The 18,987-nt window shown below is 45.7% G+C and overlaps 2 protein-coding genes across 3 annotated transcripts in view; one reads left to right on the top strand and one right to left on the bottom strand.

The window, feature by feature from the left end:
- Positions 1-6,862, top strand: part of LOC140396554 (leucine-rich repeat neuronal protein 3-like) — a 71,668-nt gene extending 64,806 nt beyond the window's left edge. The window contains exons 2-3 of one of the 2 annotated variants that reach the window (XM_072485307.1): positions 461-544; positions 3,714-6,862. In XM_072485307.1, coding sequence (XP_072341408.1) covers positions 4,080-6,209 — 2,130 coding nt within the window. In that variant the 5' untranslated portion in view covers positions 461-544; positions 3,714-4,079 and the 3' untranslated portion in view covers positions 6,210-6,862. The remainder of the gene's footprint in view (positions 1-460; positions 545-3,713) is intronic. The other variant, XM_072485306.1, reaches the window with a different exon arrangement.
- immp2l (inner mitochondrial membrane peptidase subunit 2) overlaps positions 1-18,987 on the bottom strand; it is a 674,197-nt gene that overhangs the window by 370,334 nt on the left and 284,876 nt on the right. The gene's annotated exons all lie outside the window — the stretch shown is intronic.

The raw sequence follows: 18,987 nt of genomic DNA, 5'->3' as shown, positions 1-18,987 counted from the left end.
TGCTTGGTTGTTGCATAGCAACCGCAACAAGGTGCTAATAATGTGCAATGTGAGGTAGTGATCATGCTGTGTGACTGCTCAACCTATGAAAGAACATACAATTACATTCTCACCCAGGGAGAATAAGTGGTCAAAATGTTTAAAACTGGATTTGCATCAATATTCAAGTTATTAAAATCTCTTTAAATGAAACAGTTGAAAACCAAGGTTGACACAAACACGAGTGCCGAAAGGCCTCTTGCTCTGCTGTGTAAAAATCTATGACAAATTCCTTGGTCTTCAAATCCGCCATGGTCTTGTATCTCCCAATTCCTCAAAGTCCATCTTATTGAGCTAACCTTCACTCGCCCTCTCTAAGACTCGGTCTCCCTTCCTCTTGCTATTTCTCTCGAATGTACTTCGAGATATGCTGTACCTTGGAAGTCCAATTTAAGTATAAGTTTCTGTTGTTAAATTTCAGCGTGGAGCTAGGTGACAATCGATTGAAAAAGTAACAGTAACAGGTCGCAAGAGGAAACCAGATGATATTTTCTTCCCGAGTTGTGTAAGTTAACTCAGGCTAAATACAATCGCTGCGTGTCACCTGTTGCCGCATTTCCCCCATTATCTCTCTGCTTCCCGAGGTAAAGGTCAGTCTTTCCCAGAGAGGAGCCCTCATTCCACAACACCAACGGTAGACAGTATGTTGGAACTTGGACAAATCAGGAGCTGAAATAGGCCTCTCGAGCCTACGCTGCCGTTTGATAAGATCATGGGTGATCTGACTGTTTGATCAACTGTACTACCCGGTCTAACCCCTCTTGCCTTTGATTCTCTTGTTAGTCAGGAATCTATCTAACTTAGTCCTAAAACTATTCAACAACCCTGTCTCCACTCCAGAGGAAAGAAATCCATGGCCTGAGAGAAAATAATTCTCGTCATCTCTGCCTTAAATGGGAGATCCCAAATTGTGTCCCCAAGCCTCCCAAAAGGGGACATATCTGTTCATATAATTTAACAACTTGCATTTTTATGGCACGTTGAACATAGTAAATCATCCTAAGACATCATAGAAGAGCGTAATTGGACAAAATCTGACGTTGGCTAAAACAAAGGGTGAGACATAGGGTAGACGACCAAAAGCTTGGGCGGAAGAGAGAATTTTAACTAACGAGTGTCTTAAAGAAGTTGATAGGCTTCTCCTTTGAGAAGGAATTCCATTGATCTGGAATTCTACAGTCTTGACAGCTGGGGGGCATGCCTACCAATGGTGGGGCAAAAGAATAAGAGTAGACAAGAAGCCAGAGTTGGAGGAATTATAAAAGATTGTAAGCCTGGTGGACACAACAGATATAACAGACCAAGCCATAAAAGGATTTGAACATAAGGATTAGCATTTTAATATGCAGGTTCTGAACACCAGAAGCAAATACAGATCATCAAGGAGGCAAATACAGACTTCAGGAAGCAAAGTACTGTTCACACCCCTGTCAGCATCAACGGGGCCGAGGTGGAGATGGTTAGCAGTTTCAAATTCCTAGGGGTGCACATCTCCAAAAATCTGTCCTGGTCCACCCACGTCGATGCTACCACCAAGAAAGCACAACAGCGCCTATACTTCCTCAGGAAACTAAGGAAATTCGGCATGTCCACATTAACTCTTACCAACTTTTACAGATGCACATTGAAAGCATCCTATCTGGCTGCATCACAGCCTGGTATAGCAACTGCTCGGCCCAGGACCGCAAGAAACTTCAGAGAGTCGTGAACACCGCCCAGTCCATCACACAAACCTGCCTCCCATCCATTGACTCCATCTACACCTCCCGCTGCCCGGGGAAAGCGGGCAGCATAATCAAAGATCCCTCCCACCCAGCTTACACACTCTTCCAACTTCTTCCATCGGGCAGGAGATACAGAAGTCTGAGAACACGCACGAACAGACTCAAAAACAGCTTCTTCCCCGCTGTTACCAGACTCCTAAACGACATTCTTATGGACTGACCTCATTAACACTACACCCTGTATGCTTCACCCGATGCCGGTGTCTATGTAGTTACATTGTATACCTTGTGTTGCCCTATTATGTACTTTCTTTTATTTCCTTTTCTTTTCGTGTACTTAACAATCTGTTGAGCTGCTCGCAGAAAAATACTTTTCACTGGACCTCGGTACACGTGACAATAAACAAAATCCAAACAGAAGGCTAGGGGGTCACTGTGAGTTCGACTATGAGAGCAGAGTTTAAATTGAGCTTAATTTAAGGCTACGAAATCTCATTGTTAAACCAACAGAGGTTAATTGCTCAACATGGGGGTAGCATTGTGGTTAGCACTGCTTCCCCACGGCATCGAGGACCCGGGTTCAATCCCGGCCCCGGGTCCCTGTCTGTATGGAGTTTACACATTCTCCCTGTGTCTGCGTGGGCCTCATCCCCACAGCCCAAAGATTTGCAGGGTAGGTGGACTGGCCACGTTAAATTGCCCCTTAATTAAAAAAGAATTTCCCCAGGGTGGGGGTCTGAATGACACTAAAGACTGGTCTGCTGCCATTAATTGGCTGGGAACAAAGGCAGAACACCAGGGAAGTAGCCCACATTATGGTGTGAATTGGCAGTCATTGCTGTGGGTGCCCTGCTCATAAAAGAATGTCAGGATCTTTATCTTCACAGTGGCCATATCAAATTGAAGCTGGGACCTGGAATAAGGTAGGAAAGGGTTGGCTACTGAAATGTCATTGCTGCTCAGTACTTTTTGTCTAAATGTTCACTTTTTCGATTAAATAGAATTGTTTCATCGCTGCCGTCCCTGCTCCTACCTTGCTGAAAGCGGGCCGCTAGAGTGGGATCCTAAAGGCCACCCCAGTCTCTACATTTTACTGAGATCACTTCTAAAAGGTTCAGATAAACACAAAACCCTCTGCCAAATGTTCTGATGTAGAGAATATGGTGGGTTTGTCCTGTCCTGTTCAAAACTTTGGGTTTGGGTGGCACAGTGGTTAGCACTGCTGCCAAACAGCTCCAGGGACCCGGGTTCACTTCCGGCCTGGGGTGACTGTGCGGAGTTTGCACTTTCTCCCCGTGTCTGCGTGGGTTTCCTCCAGGTGCTCTGGTTTCCCCCCACGGTACAAAGATGTGCAGATTAGGTGGATTGGCCATGCTAAATTGCCCTTAGTGTCCCAAAGTTAGGTGGGATTATGGGGATAGGGTGGAGGTGTGGGCCTGCATAGGGTGCTCTTTCCAGTAGGGCCAGTGCAGACTAGATGGGCCGAATGACCTCCTTTTGCACTGTAAGTTCAAATTCTATGATTCTAAACACTTATCTTGTAATCCAGAATTCTGATGAAAGTGCAGCTATTCAGCATTATTGGCTACCCAATATCACTCTTCCCAGAATGTACTATAAAAACGAAAAACTACTGCTCAGGGGTAATAAAATGCTATAAAAGGTGATGCAGGCTTCATTGCATTTTTCTACGACACCACAGTGTGCAATCTTGAACATTTGAAAAGTGTATTTGTTAACATTGAAGTCTGTCAACTGTTAACAATGCTAATTGAGTCAAGCTTAATTGCTCATCTGAATTTACTTTCATTTATCATTTTTGAACTTCATATTCTTGTCCTTTTTGAAAGCCTATATCTGCATGCGTTTGCTCAGCACAGATGGTGCCTTTGTAAATGTATGGATACATGACCGTGCATAGTCTGATGAATAATTCTTTTTTTTTTGCAGGTGAATCCACTCTTCTCTAATGCCTGCTTAAAAAGATGTTCAGAAAACATGGACAGACAACAGAAGAATGACTGAAGTGCATAATCTTGCACCAAATTCTGCAAATATATTTCCATTCCAGTTTATCAAGTTCGCTGCATCGAGGGTGTGGAACAGCCTTCCAGTGCTCGGTGTGCATGGCATCTCTGCTCAGGGTAATTGAATGTTTACTCCTTCCTTTCAAGGACAGAAATCTGCCAATCACATGGAATATATGAGACAGCATATGTGCAGTGCTCGGTAACAAACGACCTGGCGATTAAGCTTAAAAGCAGTAATTGCAGAATCTTTAAGCACCTATTACTGTGCAGAGGAAACCAATCCACAATGAAGGACACATCATTCAATGCCTGCTTTTTTGTTGGGCTTGCAGTCACTGCAATAGTACAAACAGTGGGAAGAAATAAGGATTGCCCAAAGTCCTGCATTTGTGAAACCAGACCATGGTTCACACCAAGGTCTGTTTATATGGAAGCTCCTACAATAGACTGCAACGACTTAAATCTGGATTCGCTTCCGCAAAGAATACCAGCTGAGACGCAGGTCTTGCTACTGCAGAGTAACAACATTTCAAAAATCGAGAACAAAATAGACTATTTGGTCAATCTGACAGAGATCGACCTGTCTCAAAACAATTTTTTAGCAATCTGTGACATCAACCTGGGAAAAATGCTTCAGCTGATGTCATTGCACATGGAGGAAAACAAGCTCACTGAGTTGCCTGACAGCTGCTTGCCCGGTCTCACTAACCTGCAGGAACTCTATGTTAATCACAACCAGATTTCCAGCATTGCCAAAGGAGCATTCATAGGTCTTGATAACCTTCTCAGACTGCATCTTAATTCTAACGAATTGACAATGATTAAAAGTGACTGGTTTGAGGCTATTCCAAGCTTGGAGATCCTAACAATAGGAGAAAATCCCATCACTAAAATTCAAGACTTGAGCTTCAAACCCCTGATCAATCTACGCAGTTTGGTCTTAGCCGGAATCAAGCTCTCTGAACTGGGGGACAATACCTTAGTTGGTCTAAACAATTTAGAGAGCATTTCTTTTTATGACAATCGGCTTGTCACTGTGCCCCAGGCTGCTCTTCAGAAAGTCCCCAATCTCAAGTTCCTGGATTTGAATAAAAATCCTATTCAGAGAATACGACAAGGGGATTTCAAAAATATGTTGCACTTGAAAGAGCTGGGCATTAATAATATGGCAGAGCTGGTTTCTATTGATTGTCTTGCCCTTGATAATTTGCCTGAACTGACAAAAATTGAAGCTACAAACAACCCAAAGCTTTCCTATATCCATCCAAATGCATTCTACAAAGCTCCCCAACTTGAAACATTAATGCTTAACAGCAATGCACTAAGTGCTCTCTATAGGGGCACGGTGGAATCTTTACCTAAATTGCAGGAAGTCAGCATTCATAGTAATCCAATCAGATGTGACTGCGTCATCCGCTGGATTAACATGAATAAAACACACATTCGATTCATGGAACTACAATCCTTATTTTGTTTCGACCCACCTGAGTTTAAAGGTCAGCATGTCCGAGAGATTCCTTTCCGAGAAATGACAGATGTGTGCCTTCCATTAATAGCCTCAGAAAGTTTCCCTTCCCATCTAAACGTAGACAGTGGGAGCTCGGCATCTCTTCACTGTCGAGCCACAGGACAACCAGGGCCTGAAATCTACTGGATCACACCATCCGGGAGTAAACTTCTTCCTAACACTGCAACCGATAAGTACAATGTACACCTCGAAGGAACATTGGATTTATTTAATATAAGCAACAAGGAGGCAGGCCTGTATACCTGCGTGGCCCACAATCTGGTTGGAGCGGATTTGAAAAAGGTCGTCGTAATGGTGAATGGATCATTTGCACAGTCCAGGAACAAATCGTTGAATATCAGGATTGAAGAAGTGACAGCACATTCTGTCCTGATTTCCTGGGAGGCTGTTACAAACAGGGTGTCGTCAAATATTAGGTGGTCTGGCAAAGCGGGTTCTGAAACCCCCCAACTTACCTTTACAGCCAGAGTCCCGACAGATATGCGCGTGTATAATCTAACACATCTGAACCCATCGACTGAGTATGAGGTATGTGTTCGTGTGGCTGACATTCGTCAACAAACTGAAAAGAAATGTGTCAACGTCACGACAAATGGATTGGACCCAGCCGTTCAGTCAAGTGGACAAACTACAACCTCAGCACTTGTGGCCGTCCTTGGTGCAGTCTTTGGTGTCATTAGCATGACATGCCTCTACTCTTGTGCGACTTGGAAGATGAAACGTGATTCCAGCCGCAGCTGTTTGGAAAGATACACGCCGAATAAAGCAACATTTCCATCAAACACCTTTTACCCTCCTGCCATCAATCTTTGGGGGACAGTAAAGGAGAAGAACGGGCCGCTGGAAGTTAAAGCCACTGTAATAGATGTGTCGGCAAGCTGCTCTTAAAACTTATTTTGTAAAACAAAATGTAAAAAAAAAAGCTGGTTACAATTGGACTGCTTTTAAATGTTGGGTACGAGAGGAGGAGAAGAAGAAGAAAAAAAAGCACAGGCCCTGCTCACAACGCTTACAGGAAATGAAAGGAAACTCCTCTCCTATACAGTACATTTGCCGTTTGATGGACACACACTAACACGAATAAGGGCAATTCAAAGGTGTGGATTGGTGAGAGCGTGCCTTTAAGAATGACATGTTTGAAATAAACAATCACCAGCCAATCTGAGTTGTAACAACCTTAACATCTACTCTGTCAATGTTAAACTGCTCGCTACAGTTAAAAAGACTTGATGGTTAGATGGCACACTGATGCTAGGTGAGGTTAAAAGTATTTTTCCTGTATTTAACTATGTAATGTGTAACAGTAGTGCACTGTAATAGTGGTCTCCAAGCAATACCTCCTGTCCTGTTTTACACAATACTTTAGCTGGCAGTTGTTTAGGAGCTGGGCAGTTAAAAATAGAATGCCACATGTGGTGTTATTGAATGGATGCAATCCGTTAGACTAGATCACGCAGTGAGTATGTGAAATGGATTTTTTTTTTGGAAACAAAATTAACATTTTTGAATAAACTCTCAATTATGTCTGGTTCCCTTTTAAATTCAAGTGTTACAAATATTTTTCTGAACTGGAAGTGTGTTGCCAGTAACTACAAGAAGTCTATTTTTTAAATGAATATAAAAGAGATAAACATGAGTTTCAGTTTCACCTGATTGGCAGATAGCTCTGCACCAGTGTCGGATTTCTATTTACTGTTTAGGTGAGATGAGGCATATTTTTCATTAACTGCAATTAAACCACATTTCAAACCCATTTCAGATTTATTCATTTCACCCATAAAACGCAAACAGCACAGCTACCATGCCCTCCGTTAATCATTTTTCATACATTTCATTTTCAACGTCTGACATTGAAGTTGTGTCTCATCGTTTTCTCTAGTTTTTTTGGAGGATTGGTGCATTTTTCAGAGACGTGAAAATTTAAGCAGCTCCCACAATGATAATACTACAGATTTGTATATTTACAATGCTAATGCCTTTTCTGAAGACCCCCCCCCCACCAAAAAAAAATCACAAAATTGATAAATCACCATCACAAGCGATGTGACAGTAGAATTTATCAGGTGGGTTATGCTCATGCATCACCACAGATTTCAGCACCATGGACAACGCTTTCAGCAACACCATTTGTCAAAGGCAAGAGATTTGAAATACAGCCGATTACAATGCAGGTACTGAACAGGTCAGCGGGAACGTGCTCGTGTATCTTACATTCTCCCCTCATTCTCACTTGCATTTAGTAGCCATTTGGAGTGAATTTGGAGAATTTGGCAGTAAAAATATTCCATGACAATCACTTCACCAAAGGTTTACATTCGCAATAAGATACAATTCACAAAATGCCATACATGATTTTTGCTCATTTCGATTTTATCAAACAAATCTAAGTTATATTTGCAATTTTGATTGTTAGTAAACAGAAAAGCCTGGAGTTTATGCTCAGCGTCGAAGCAAGGAGATCCTCTGCTGACCTCAAAAGTCTCGCTGCAATGTCTCTGGTGAGGAGTCCACCTCAGTTATACTGCAACTGATTACAGTGTTTTTTACTGGGGAATTCACAGCACCTACCTGGAGTAATGACATCAAGATGACCTCGCAGACAATGACAATCAAGGATTTAATAAAATCCTATTAAATTTCTTTTACATAAACTAAATGCTTGGGGAATACACATGAGGTGAGGTTAGAAGATAAACTATTCCGAAAAAAAACTTTAAAAAAACATTTAAAAGGAGCTTTCAAAAAATCTAACCAATTATTGAACGACACTCCACAAATGTGAATTAATTTTTCAAGCTCGTCCTCGTTCCATTGTTCATCAACTGTTATTAATCACAACGCTGTTAAAAACACCTTTCATGTAATGAAGCGTCCCAAGGCACTTTGTGTTATTAAACAATGTATGACACCCAAGGCACAGGAAATAAATCTTGGGCCTTGGTACTTCTCTTTCTGAGCCAATTACACGCACCACCCCCTCCCCCACCCTCCCACCAACAACTCTTCCCTCATTCACTTCAGCAGTCAAGGGCATTCAGCCGCTGATCTTCAGGTAAGCATTCTCCAAGGCAGTCTTCAGGACGCGCGACAACGCAGAATCGCCGAGCAGAAACTTACAGCCAAGTTCCGCACACATGAGTATGGCCTCAACCGGGACCTTGGATTCATGTCGCATTGCATTACATTCACCGCCCCCCCCCCCCATTACCACCTGGCCTGGGCTTGCAAAATCCTACCAACTGTCCTGGCTTGAGACAATTCCCACCTCTTTAACCTGTGATTAACCCTCTCTCTGGATCTGTAAAGACTTAATTACAGCAAATGCTCACATTCAAAGTATCGTCTTGCATCTTTGACTTTGTCTATATGTATGTTTCTGGAAAATACCTCTTCACCTGAGGAAGGAGCTGCGCTCCGAAAGCTAGTGATTTGAAACAAACCTGTTGGACTTTAACCTGGTGCTGTAAGACGTCTTACTGTGCTCACCCCAGTCCAATGCCGGCATCTCCACAGCACATGTTATTTTTCTAGTTTCAAGATTCATCCATCAATTCACCAAACAATCACAGCAAGGTCCTAGTGAAATGACAATGCCTATTGGCATTGGGTAAAAATACCATCCAATATATATGCAGCATGGGTCATTAAGTGGCAATGATTTAATGCAGTGTTAGTTTTGTGTGTGCCCTATAGGTGATCCTTTCGAACCAACTAGAGTGTACAAATGTGACCTTATCAGCATCGTCCAACGTGATTGCCCCAGGATTGGCTCCAGGGAGCTGGCCGCTGACTCGGGTTTGGGCTCACACCAATGGGGAACCCCTTCCTGCGATGCTTCAATCCCACTCTAGCTTTTCCCCTCTTGTCTCTTTGCCTCTCCCCCCCCCCCCCCTCATCCTCCTCCACTATCCCCCACTCCTCTCCCTCCCTGTGCCCCATCTGTTTGCTTTCATTTGCTTCCTTCCTACTTCTCTCTGGTTCAGCCTCTCTCACTCTTTCCCACTCTCCCTTCCCATTAATAAGAAGATGCCAAGCTTGATCTTCCCCAGCATAAGCGGAACCCCAGAGGCAGTAACAACAATGAGGAGGAGGAGAGCCGCTGGATGACCAGCGAGCACTACAGATCGCCATGGATCAGCTCTCACTGTTCATTCGACACAATCCGTCTATGATAAAAAGCCCAGGCCCCAGCCAGCGTTGTTTAGCTAGACCGGCCAGGAATGCGTTGGAACAGCCGATAACAAAGGCATGAATGAGCAGATGAGCTGTGACAAAGGCAAAGTTGGGTGATGCTACAGAGGTGGGAAAAGTGTTTGTCGTGAGGTCAGGAGTTCATCTTGGAATCAAAGGTGACACTAAGATTGCAAACAGCCTGGCTTAATCTCAGACCGTTACCAGGGCGAGGGATGGAGTTAGCAGCGAGGAAACGGATTTTAGAGCAGTGACCGAATACAAGGGCTTTATTTAGGCTTTCCAATGTTCAGTTTGATGAAATTTCAATACTGGATGCTGGATAAACAGCAACAGTGGCTGGGGCCTTGAGAGAGTTGATGGTGAGAATAAGCTGGATGTCATCAGCGTACGTGTGAAAACTAATAATGTGCCTTCAAATGCTGTTGCCAAGGGGCAGCATGTAGATGACAAATAGGAATGAGCCATGGATAGATCCTGGGGGGGGGGGGGGGGGGGGAACCGGGGGGGGGGGAACCAGGGGGGGGGGGAACCCAGTGGTAATGGTGGAGCCAGAAGAAAGGCCATTGCAGATGATTCTTTGACAATGATTAGGTGGATAAGAATGGAACAACGTAAGATCAGTCCTACTTATCTGGACGACAGTGGAGAGGCGTTGGTGGAAGATTAGGTGGCCAAGCATGTTAAAGACTGAAAACCCGAGCATGGCAAACAAGGGCCGGGATTCTCACTTCTGGGGACTAGGTCCCACGCCAGCAGGAAAACCGGCGTAAACCACTCCGGCGTCAACAGCCCCCGAAAGTAAGGAATTCTCGGAACTTTCGAGGGCTAGGTGGACGCCGGAGGGGTTGGCGGCGCTCCAGCCGGCGCCGAAGGGATGACGCGCATTCGCACATGCGCGGAACGGCCGGCATGATCTTGCACTTGCGCGGACCGGCCGCCATATTTCCGCGCATGCGCAGACCGGCCGGCGTATTTCCACGCATGCACGGGGGTTTTCTTCACCGCTCCGGCTCCCGGGCAATATGGCGGAGCTCTACAGGGGTACGGCACGGAGGAAAGAAGTCCACAGAACAAGCCCGCCCGCAGATCGGTGAGCCCTGATCATGGGCCAGGCCACCGTGGGGGCCTCCCCCAGGGTCGGATCGTCCCGCATACTCACCTGCCAGGTCCCGCCGTGTGTGAGGTGAGTCATTCACACCGGCGGGACTGGCCAAAACTGGACGGCCACTCGGTCCATCGGGGCCCGGAGAGTCGCGGGGGGGGGGGGGGGCGCTGTCAATGGCCCCCGATTGGCGTGGCGGGAATCCCGCCGCCGCCCGAAAAACGGCACCGGAGAATAGGGCAGCCGACGTCAGGGCAGCGGGGCGGGATTCGCGCCTCCCCCTGCGATTCTCCGTCCCGGTGGAGGGGTCGAAGAATCCCGGCCAAGGGATTTCTAACAGCAAGCTGGGAGCAGGAAAGTTAAAGCCCTTGTTGATTTCAATGGTTGCTGGTTCTGGTGCAGGGGGTGGGTGGGGGGGTGTTTAACACATCCCTTGCTGAAGCACTGAGTGGCAGCCCAGAACTTCAGCAATTCCTGGAATTGTGGTCAGTTTTGAAATAGGTAATGAAGGTGGAGACTGACAGTATCAGGGGCCTCAAGCTTGCCCTTTTCTCCATTCCCTAAATGGAGACCCTTCGAGTTGAGACTTGGATCTAACATTCATTGAGGCCATGCATACATACCCACTGAGTTCATGTCCCAGCTTGATGTGTTTAAAACTCCATGCCAAATGAAATTATGGCACGGAATTGTAACTTATGCTGTAAGTATGCTGAACATTCCTTCTTTTCAAATACATAAAAGGCTTATAAGTATTACTGGTACCAGATTTATTTTCAGCCAGGGGAGTCCGAAGCACAACATTCATCTGAGATATTAGAAATGCTATCCCTTTACTTCAAATTGATAAGGAGGACCGGAGGAGATGCATCCAAGGGTACTGAGGGAAGCGAGAGGAAATTTCAGAGGCACTCGGGATAACTTCCTCGACTTCCTTAGACACAGCGGCGGTGTCAGAAAACTGGAGAATTGTGAATATTACATCCTTATTCAAAAAGTGAGCAAGGATAATGCCAGCAACTACACGTCAATCAGTTTGACTTTAGTGGTAGGGAAATGTCTGGAAACTATAGTTTAGGACAAAATAGTCACTTAGACAAGTGTAGGATAACTAAGGAAAGCCAGCATGGACTAATTAAAGGAAAATCATATTTAACTAACTTGGAGCTTTTTGAGGAGGTAACAGAGAAGGTTGATAAGGGCAATGCTGTTGATGTGATGTATATGTATTTTCAAAAGGCATTTGATGCAGTGCCACACAACAGCCATGTGAGCAAAAATCCAGCTCGTGAAATAGAAGGGAAAGTAGGCACTTGGACAGGACATCGCCTGAGTGACGGGAAACAGAGAGTAGCGATAACTGATTGTTTCTCTGATTGGAGGAGGGTTTGTGGTGGCGTTCACCAGGCGTCGGTTTTGGGTCCCTTGCCCTTCCTGATATGTATTCATGATATATAGAATTTACGGCCTGAATACAAAAGGACATAGACATTTTGGTGGATTGGGCAGACAAGTGGCAGATGAAGTTCAATGCAGAGAAGTGTGAGGTGATTCATTTTGGCAGGGAGAATATGGAGAGACAGTGTAAAATAAAGGGAGAAACTCTAAAGGAGGTGCAGGAACAGAGGGGACTCGGTGTATATGTACATAAGTCATTGAAGAAGACAGGGCATGTTGAGAGAGCAGTTAATAAATCATATAGTATCTCAGGTTTTATTAATAGGGGCAGTGACTGCAAGAGTAAGTAGGTCAAGTTGAACTTGTATAAGCTTTTAGCTAGGCCTCATCTAGAGAACTGTATTCAGTTCTACTCACCAAACTTGAGTTTGAAGGCATTAGAGAGAATACAGAAGAGATTCACAAGAATGATTACTGAGATACACAACTGTAGCTATAAGGATAGATTAGAGAGGATGGGACTAGTTTCCTTGGAGAACAGAAGGCCATGAGGAAACTTTCAAGATCCTGAGGGGTTTGGTCAGGGTAAATAGTGAGAAACTGGACCTAGACAGCATCAAGAACTAGAGGGCACTGATTCAAAATAATTGACAAAAGGTGGAAAAGTGATGTGAGGAAAATAAATTTCACGCGGAGGGCGGTTGTAGTCTGGAATGAACCTCTTGAGGTAGTGGTGGAGGCAGGTTAGATTAAGGTATTCAAAAATAAATTTGATTGCTATCCAAAAAGAAAGAATGTGCAAGGTTATGGGGATAAGACAGAGGAGTGGGACTAGGTAGAAGGCTCTTTCAGCGGGCTAGAGAAGACTCGATGGACCAAATAGCCTCTTCCTGCACTGGAAAGACTCGTGATGAGCAGGCATCTGGCAAAGAAAGAAGCTGGAGCCAGTCTGTCTACAGCATAGGTATATTCACACACAAGCAGAACTTAAGTGCAGACTACTTTTCCTGTCTGCACAGTTTCTCTGCCATGTAAATGGAAACTATGTTTTATACAGATAAAGGCTCTAATCTTTCCACAATTAGTATCAGCTACTCTTAATCACAACTGGAGCATGTACTCAGTTGTCGCAGCATTTGCAACATTAACACACATTTCCCACAATATTTAGCTTTTACTTTATATTTATATTGCATGCACCTACATCTTACATGGTGTTAGAGGTGAAAATATTCACATGAAGGCCTGAGTATAAGTAAAAAAGCAGTTTATCTCAGAATTCTGGGAGAGAAGGCCTGAGACTCCGCAACCTATTGACAGCACCTTTTCTCACTTGAGCTAAGGCTCACACGGATTAATATACAGATTCAAGGGGCGGATTCTTATTTACATACAATCAATCAACTATATTCACGTCACACTTTATTACATGCAGTCAATCAATTTTCTTAGCATCCCAGTTATCACATATATGGTTCAAGTGGGTGTTGTCTCACCGCCCCTAACTTCATACAGAAGTCATTCAAAACTAACACAAGGATATGTCCTGTCTACAGCTGTGGACCTTGAGCTTTATCAAGGATACATTGCAAGTCTTGTTCTGTGAAGCTGTTATCAGCGGCTGTTGGGATACTCCCTATACATACCCATGGTTGGTTCTCATGAGACAGTTTACAGGGAATGTGGCTTGTGTCTGACATTTTGTGTCTTTAATATCACAAAATAGCTAACAGCCATTTTGTGTCTTTTCTGATATTAACAGCATTGTGTATACACTATCTATTTCTACAAACTGCCTCTTCTAAACAGGCATCTAAGCCAATGAGTACCTTTTGTCTCATCAGAACTATTCAAAAGTAATACAGGAGCACCAATGTAGTTACAGGGCCACCTATAATTTATATCATAGTCCAGTATCAGAAAATGCCCTCCAACACACGGGATAATCTTCACCCAAGCCAGAAACAGGTTCAGTTCCCTTTTGAAGGACTGCAGTGAATCAGCATTCACTGCATGACTCGGCAGACTGTTTCAATGATCCACTATTTTCTGGCAAAATCAGAACTGCCTAACACCCAGCTTAGTTCTGCCTTTTCATAGCTTCTACGCGTGATCCACGGTCCTCTATTTGGTTTAAATAAATAGACTGCAGAAACACGATCTAGTCCATACATTCACAAATACACTTGGATCAAATCATCCCAAAATCCACGCTTCTCTGTGGTGTAGGTGCCCAGGTTGTTGAGCCTATTGTTTTTTTAAAATAAAGTTAGAGTACCCAATTATTTTTTTCCAATTAAGGGGCAATTTAGCGTGGCCAATCCACCAACCCTGCACATCTTTGAGTTGTGGGGGTGAAACTCACGCAGACATGTGCAAACTCCACACAGGCAGTGACCCGGGGCCGGGATCGAACCCGGGTCCTCAGCCTGCAGGCAGCAGTGCTAACCATTGCGCCACCGTGCCAATTGGGTTTTTAACTGGTAATTAACCAGTGGCCCTCCTCTGCACCCACTTTAAAGCCTCAATATCCACCACTATACCAGTAGAATAAAATTAGACATGATATTCGAACTGAACTTGACCAAGGTCTTGTACAAGGATAAAAAAGATGTGCTTTGTCTTATTATCCTGTGAACACACCCTCAACCCTGTTTACTCCATGGTATTTGTCATGAACCTCCAACGGTTAATGGATTAAGATGCCCAGATTTCTTTCTTTTAGGTTTTAAAACTCTACCCTGTAGATATGTATATTTAGCATTTGATCTGCCCACATGCATAACACCACACTTTTCTAAATTAGACATCATTTGCCAAACACCGGCCCGGCAATCCACCAACACATGCAGATTTGTTTCTAGCAGTTGAACACATTCTCTAATTCTAACTCTTGCACGTAAAGTATCATCTGCAAACTTGCAAATTGTTCACGCAACATTCAGGTTTAAAATCACTGATGAAAATAATAAATAGCAAAGATCCCAACGTCAATCCCTGGAGGACACCAATAGTAACCAATCTCTAAGCAGTTCCAAATCTACTGACAGCCAATGGGCATTCAAACAATTCTCAGGCCACCACAACTGGCTACCAATAATGCCACACAATTCTATCCAGTAAATAAATCCGAATGCAATAGAATATTGAAACTCTTTTTTTTAAAATATATTTTATTAAAGTTTTTCGATCAACCAAGAATTTTTCCATTTTTACAACTTTGTAACAATATATACATTGATCGTTTTTAAAATAATATATTAACTAACGGCAAGTGCCAACACAAATAAAAAGAAAAACAAAAAGAAATAGTAACATTGAGAAGATAAATATGAACAACAAATATGTAACAACACACAAAAAAAACCCAAAGACCCAAATGCACCCTCCCCCCTCCCCCCTGGGTTGCTGCTGCTACCTTTCCTATTTTCCCTTATCGCTCTGCGAGATAGTCGAGGAACGGTTGCCACCGCCTGGTGAACCCTTGAGCCGAACCTCTTAGTGCGTACTTTATCCGCTCCAGTTTTATAAACCCTGCCATGTCATTTATCCAGGCCTCCACGCCCGGGGGCTTGGCTTCTTTCCACATAAGTAGAATCCTTCGCCGGGCTACTAGGGACGCAAAGGCCAGAACATCGGCCTCTCTCGCCTCCTGCACTCCCGGCTCATCTGCAACCCCGAATATAGCCAACCCCCAGTTTGGTTCGACCCGGACCCCCACCACCTTTGAAATCACTTTTGCCACACCCACCCAGAACCCGTGCAATACCGGGCATGACCAAAACATGTGGGTGTGGTTCGCAGGGCTTCCCGCGCACCTCCCGCACCTATCCTCCACCCCAAAAAACCTGCTCAATCTTGCTCCCATCATATGCGCCCTGTGTAGTACCTTGAATTGGATCAGGCTGAGCCTGGCACACGAGGACGAGGAATTTACCCTACTTAGGGCATCTGCCCACAGCCCTTAAACATAGAACATAGAAAATACAACACAGAACAGGCCCTTCGGCCCACGATGTTGTGCCGAACCTTTCTTCAATCTCTTCCCCCAGCTCCTCCTCCCATTTTCCTTTCAGTTCCTCTATCATCGTCTCCCCCTCGTCTCTCATTTCCCTGTATATATCGGACACCTTACCGTCACTCACCCATGCCCCCGAAATCACTCTGTCCTGGATCCCTTGCGCCGGGAGCTGCGGAAATTCCCTCATCTGTTGCCTCACAAATGCCCTCACTTGCATATAACGAAATGCATTCCCAGGTGGCAACCTGTATTTTTCTGTCAGTGCTCCCAGACTCGCGAACGTCCCGTCCAAGAACAAGTCCTTCAGTTGCGCAATTCCTGCTCGCTGCCAAGATTGAAATCCCCCGTCTATCCTTTCCGGGACGAACCTGTGGTTGTTCCTTATCGGGGACCACACTGAGGCCCCCGTCACTCCCCTATGTCGTCTCCACTGCCCCCAAATCTTCAGAGTTGCCACCACCACTGGGTTTGTGGTGTACCTTTTCGGGGAGAACGGCAGCGGCGCCGTTGCCAGTGCTTTTAAGCTAGTTCCCCTACAGGACGCCATCTCCAGCCTTTTCCACGCCGCTCCTTCTTCTTCCCTCATCCACTTACATATCATAGACACGTTAGCGGCCCAATAATAATCACTCAGACTCGGCAGTGCCAATCTCCCTCTATCTCTACTGCACTGCAGGAACCCCCTCTTTACCCTTGGGGTCATTCCGGCCCACACAAAGCTCATGATGCTCCTGTCCACCTTCTTAAAAAAGGTCTTTGTAATCAGTATGGGGAGGCACTGAAACACAAAAAGAAACCTCGGGAGGACCACCATTTTAACCGCCTGCACCCTGCCCGCCAATGACAAGGGCACCATATCCCACCTCTTAAAGTCTTCCTCCATCTACACTACCAGTCGTGTCAAGTTAAGCTTATGCAAGGTTCCCCAGTCCCTGACCACCTGGATCCCTAAATACCGGAAATCTCTTGTTACCTTCCTCAGCGGCAGCTCGTCTATTCCCCTGCCCTGTTCCCCGGGGTGCATCACAAACAGTTCACTCTTCCCCATATTCAGTTTGTATCCTGAAAACTCTCCAAACTCCCTGAGTGTCAGCATTATCTCAGGCATCCCTTCCACTGGGTCCGCGACATATAACCGCAGATCATCCGCGTATAATGACATCCGATGTTCTTCTCCTCCTCTAAGTACCCCTCTCCACTTCCTAGAGCCCCTCAGCGCTATGGCCAATGGCTCAATTGCCAACGCAAACAGTAACGGGGACAGGGGGCACCCCTGCCTTGTGCCCCTATATAGTCGGATGTAGTCGGATCGTTGCCTGTTCGTAATCGCACTTGCCACCGGGGCCCCGTATAGGAGCCAAACCCATCTAATGAACCTCTCTCCAAATCCAAATCTCTTCAGTACCTCCCACAAATAGTCTCACTCCACTATCAAATGCCTTCTCTGCATCCATAGCCACCACTATCTCCGCCTCCCCTTCCGGTGGAGGCATCATCATCACCCCCAACAACATCCGTATATAGGTATTCAATTGCCTCCCTTTAACAAATCCTGTTTGGTCACCATGCACCACCCCAGGGACACAGTCCTCTGTCCTTGTCGCCATCACTTTGGCCAATAACTTGGCATCTACGTTCAGGAGGGAGATGGGCCTGTATGACCCGCACTGCAGCGGGTCTTTGTCTCTTTTTAGGATCAGCGATATCGTCGCCTCCGACATCGTCGGGGGTAGTGTCCCCCTTTCCTTAACCTCATTGAAGGTTCTCGTCAAGAGTGGGGCCAGCAGGTCCACATATTTCCTATAGAATTCCACCGGGAAAACATCTGGTCCCGGGGCCTTCCCTGCCTGCATGCTCCCGATTCCTTTTACCACCTCCTCTACCTCAATCTGCGCTCCCAGTCCTGTCCCCTCCTGCTCCTCAACCTTCGGGAACTCCAACTGGTCTAGGAAATGCATCATTCCCTCTTTCCCTTCCGGGGGTTGGGCCTTATACAAACTCTCGTAGAATACCTTAAATACCCCGTTCACCCTCTCCGCTCTCTGTTCCATCCTTCCCTCCCCGTTTCTAACTCCTCCGATTTCTCTCGCCGCCCCCTCTTCCTAAGTTGTTGGGCCAGCAGTCGGCTCGCCTTCTCTCCGTATTCATACTGTACTCCCTGTGCCTTCCTCCACTGCGTCTCCGCCTTACCCGTCGTCAACAAGTCAAAGTCCGTGTGCAATCTCCCTCTTTCCCTGTGTAGCCCTTCGTCCGGAGCCTCCGCATATTGCCTATCCACCCTCAGAATCTCCCCAATCAGTCTCTCCCTTTCTTTACCCTCTTGTTTCCCCTTATGGGCCCTTATGGAAATCAGCTCCCCTCTCACCACCGCCTTCAGCGCCTCCCAGACTACTCCCACCTGGACGTCTCCGTCATCATTGACCTTTAGGTATCTTTCAATACATCCCCTCACCCTTCCACATATCCCCTCGTCCGCCAACAGTCCCATGTCCAATCTCCAAAGTGGGCGTTGCTCCTTTTCCTCCCCTAGTTCCAGATCTACCCAATGTGGGGCATGATCTGAAATGGCTATAGCCGAGTACTCCGCTCCTGCCACCTTCGGGATCAGCGTCCTTCCCAGGACAAAGAAATCTATCCAGGAGTACACTCTATGAACTTGGGAGAAGAAGGAAAACTCTTTACTCCTCGGTCTAGTAAATCTCCAGGGATCCACTCCTCCCATCTGCTCCATAAAGCCCTTAAGCACCTTGGCCGCTGCCGGCCTCCTCCCGGTCCTAGATCTGGACCGGTCCAGCCCTGGGTCCAGCACCGTGTTGAAGTCCCCCCCCCATTACCAACTTTCCCATCTCCAGGTCCGGGATGCGCCCCAACATACGCTTCATAAAGTTCGCGTCATCCCAGTTCGGGGCATATACCAGCACCACTGCTTCACCTTGCAATCTGCCACTCAC

The sequence above is a fragment of the Scyliorhinus torazame genome, chromosome 19 (genome assembly GCF_047496885.1).
Source record: "Scyliorhinus torazame isolate Kashiwa2021f chromosome 19, sScyTor2.1, whole genome shotgun sequence".
Taxonomy (NCBI): Eukaryota; Metazoa; Chordata; class Chondrichthyes; order Carcharhiniformes; family Scyliorhinidae; genus Scyliorhinus; species Scyliorhinus torazame.
The sequence above is the reverse complement of the archived record's forward strand: the minus strand, read 5'-3'. Positions and strand labels throughout refer to the sequence as shown.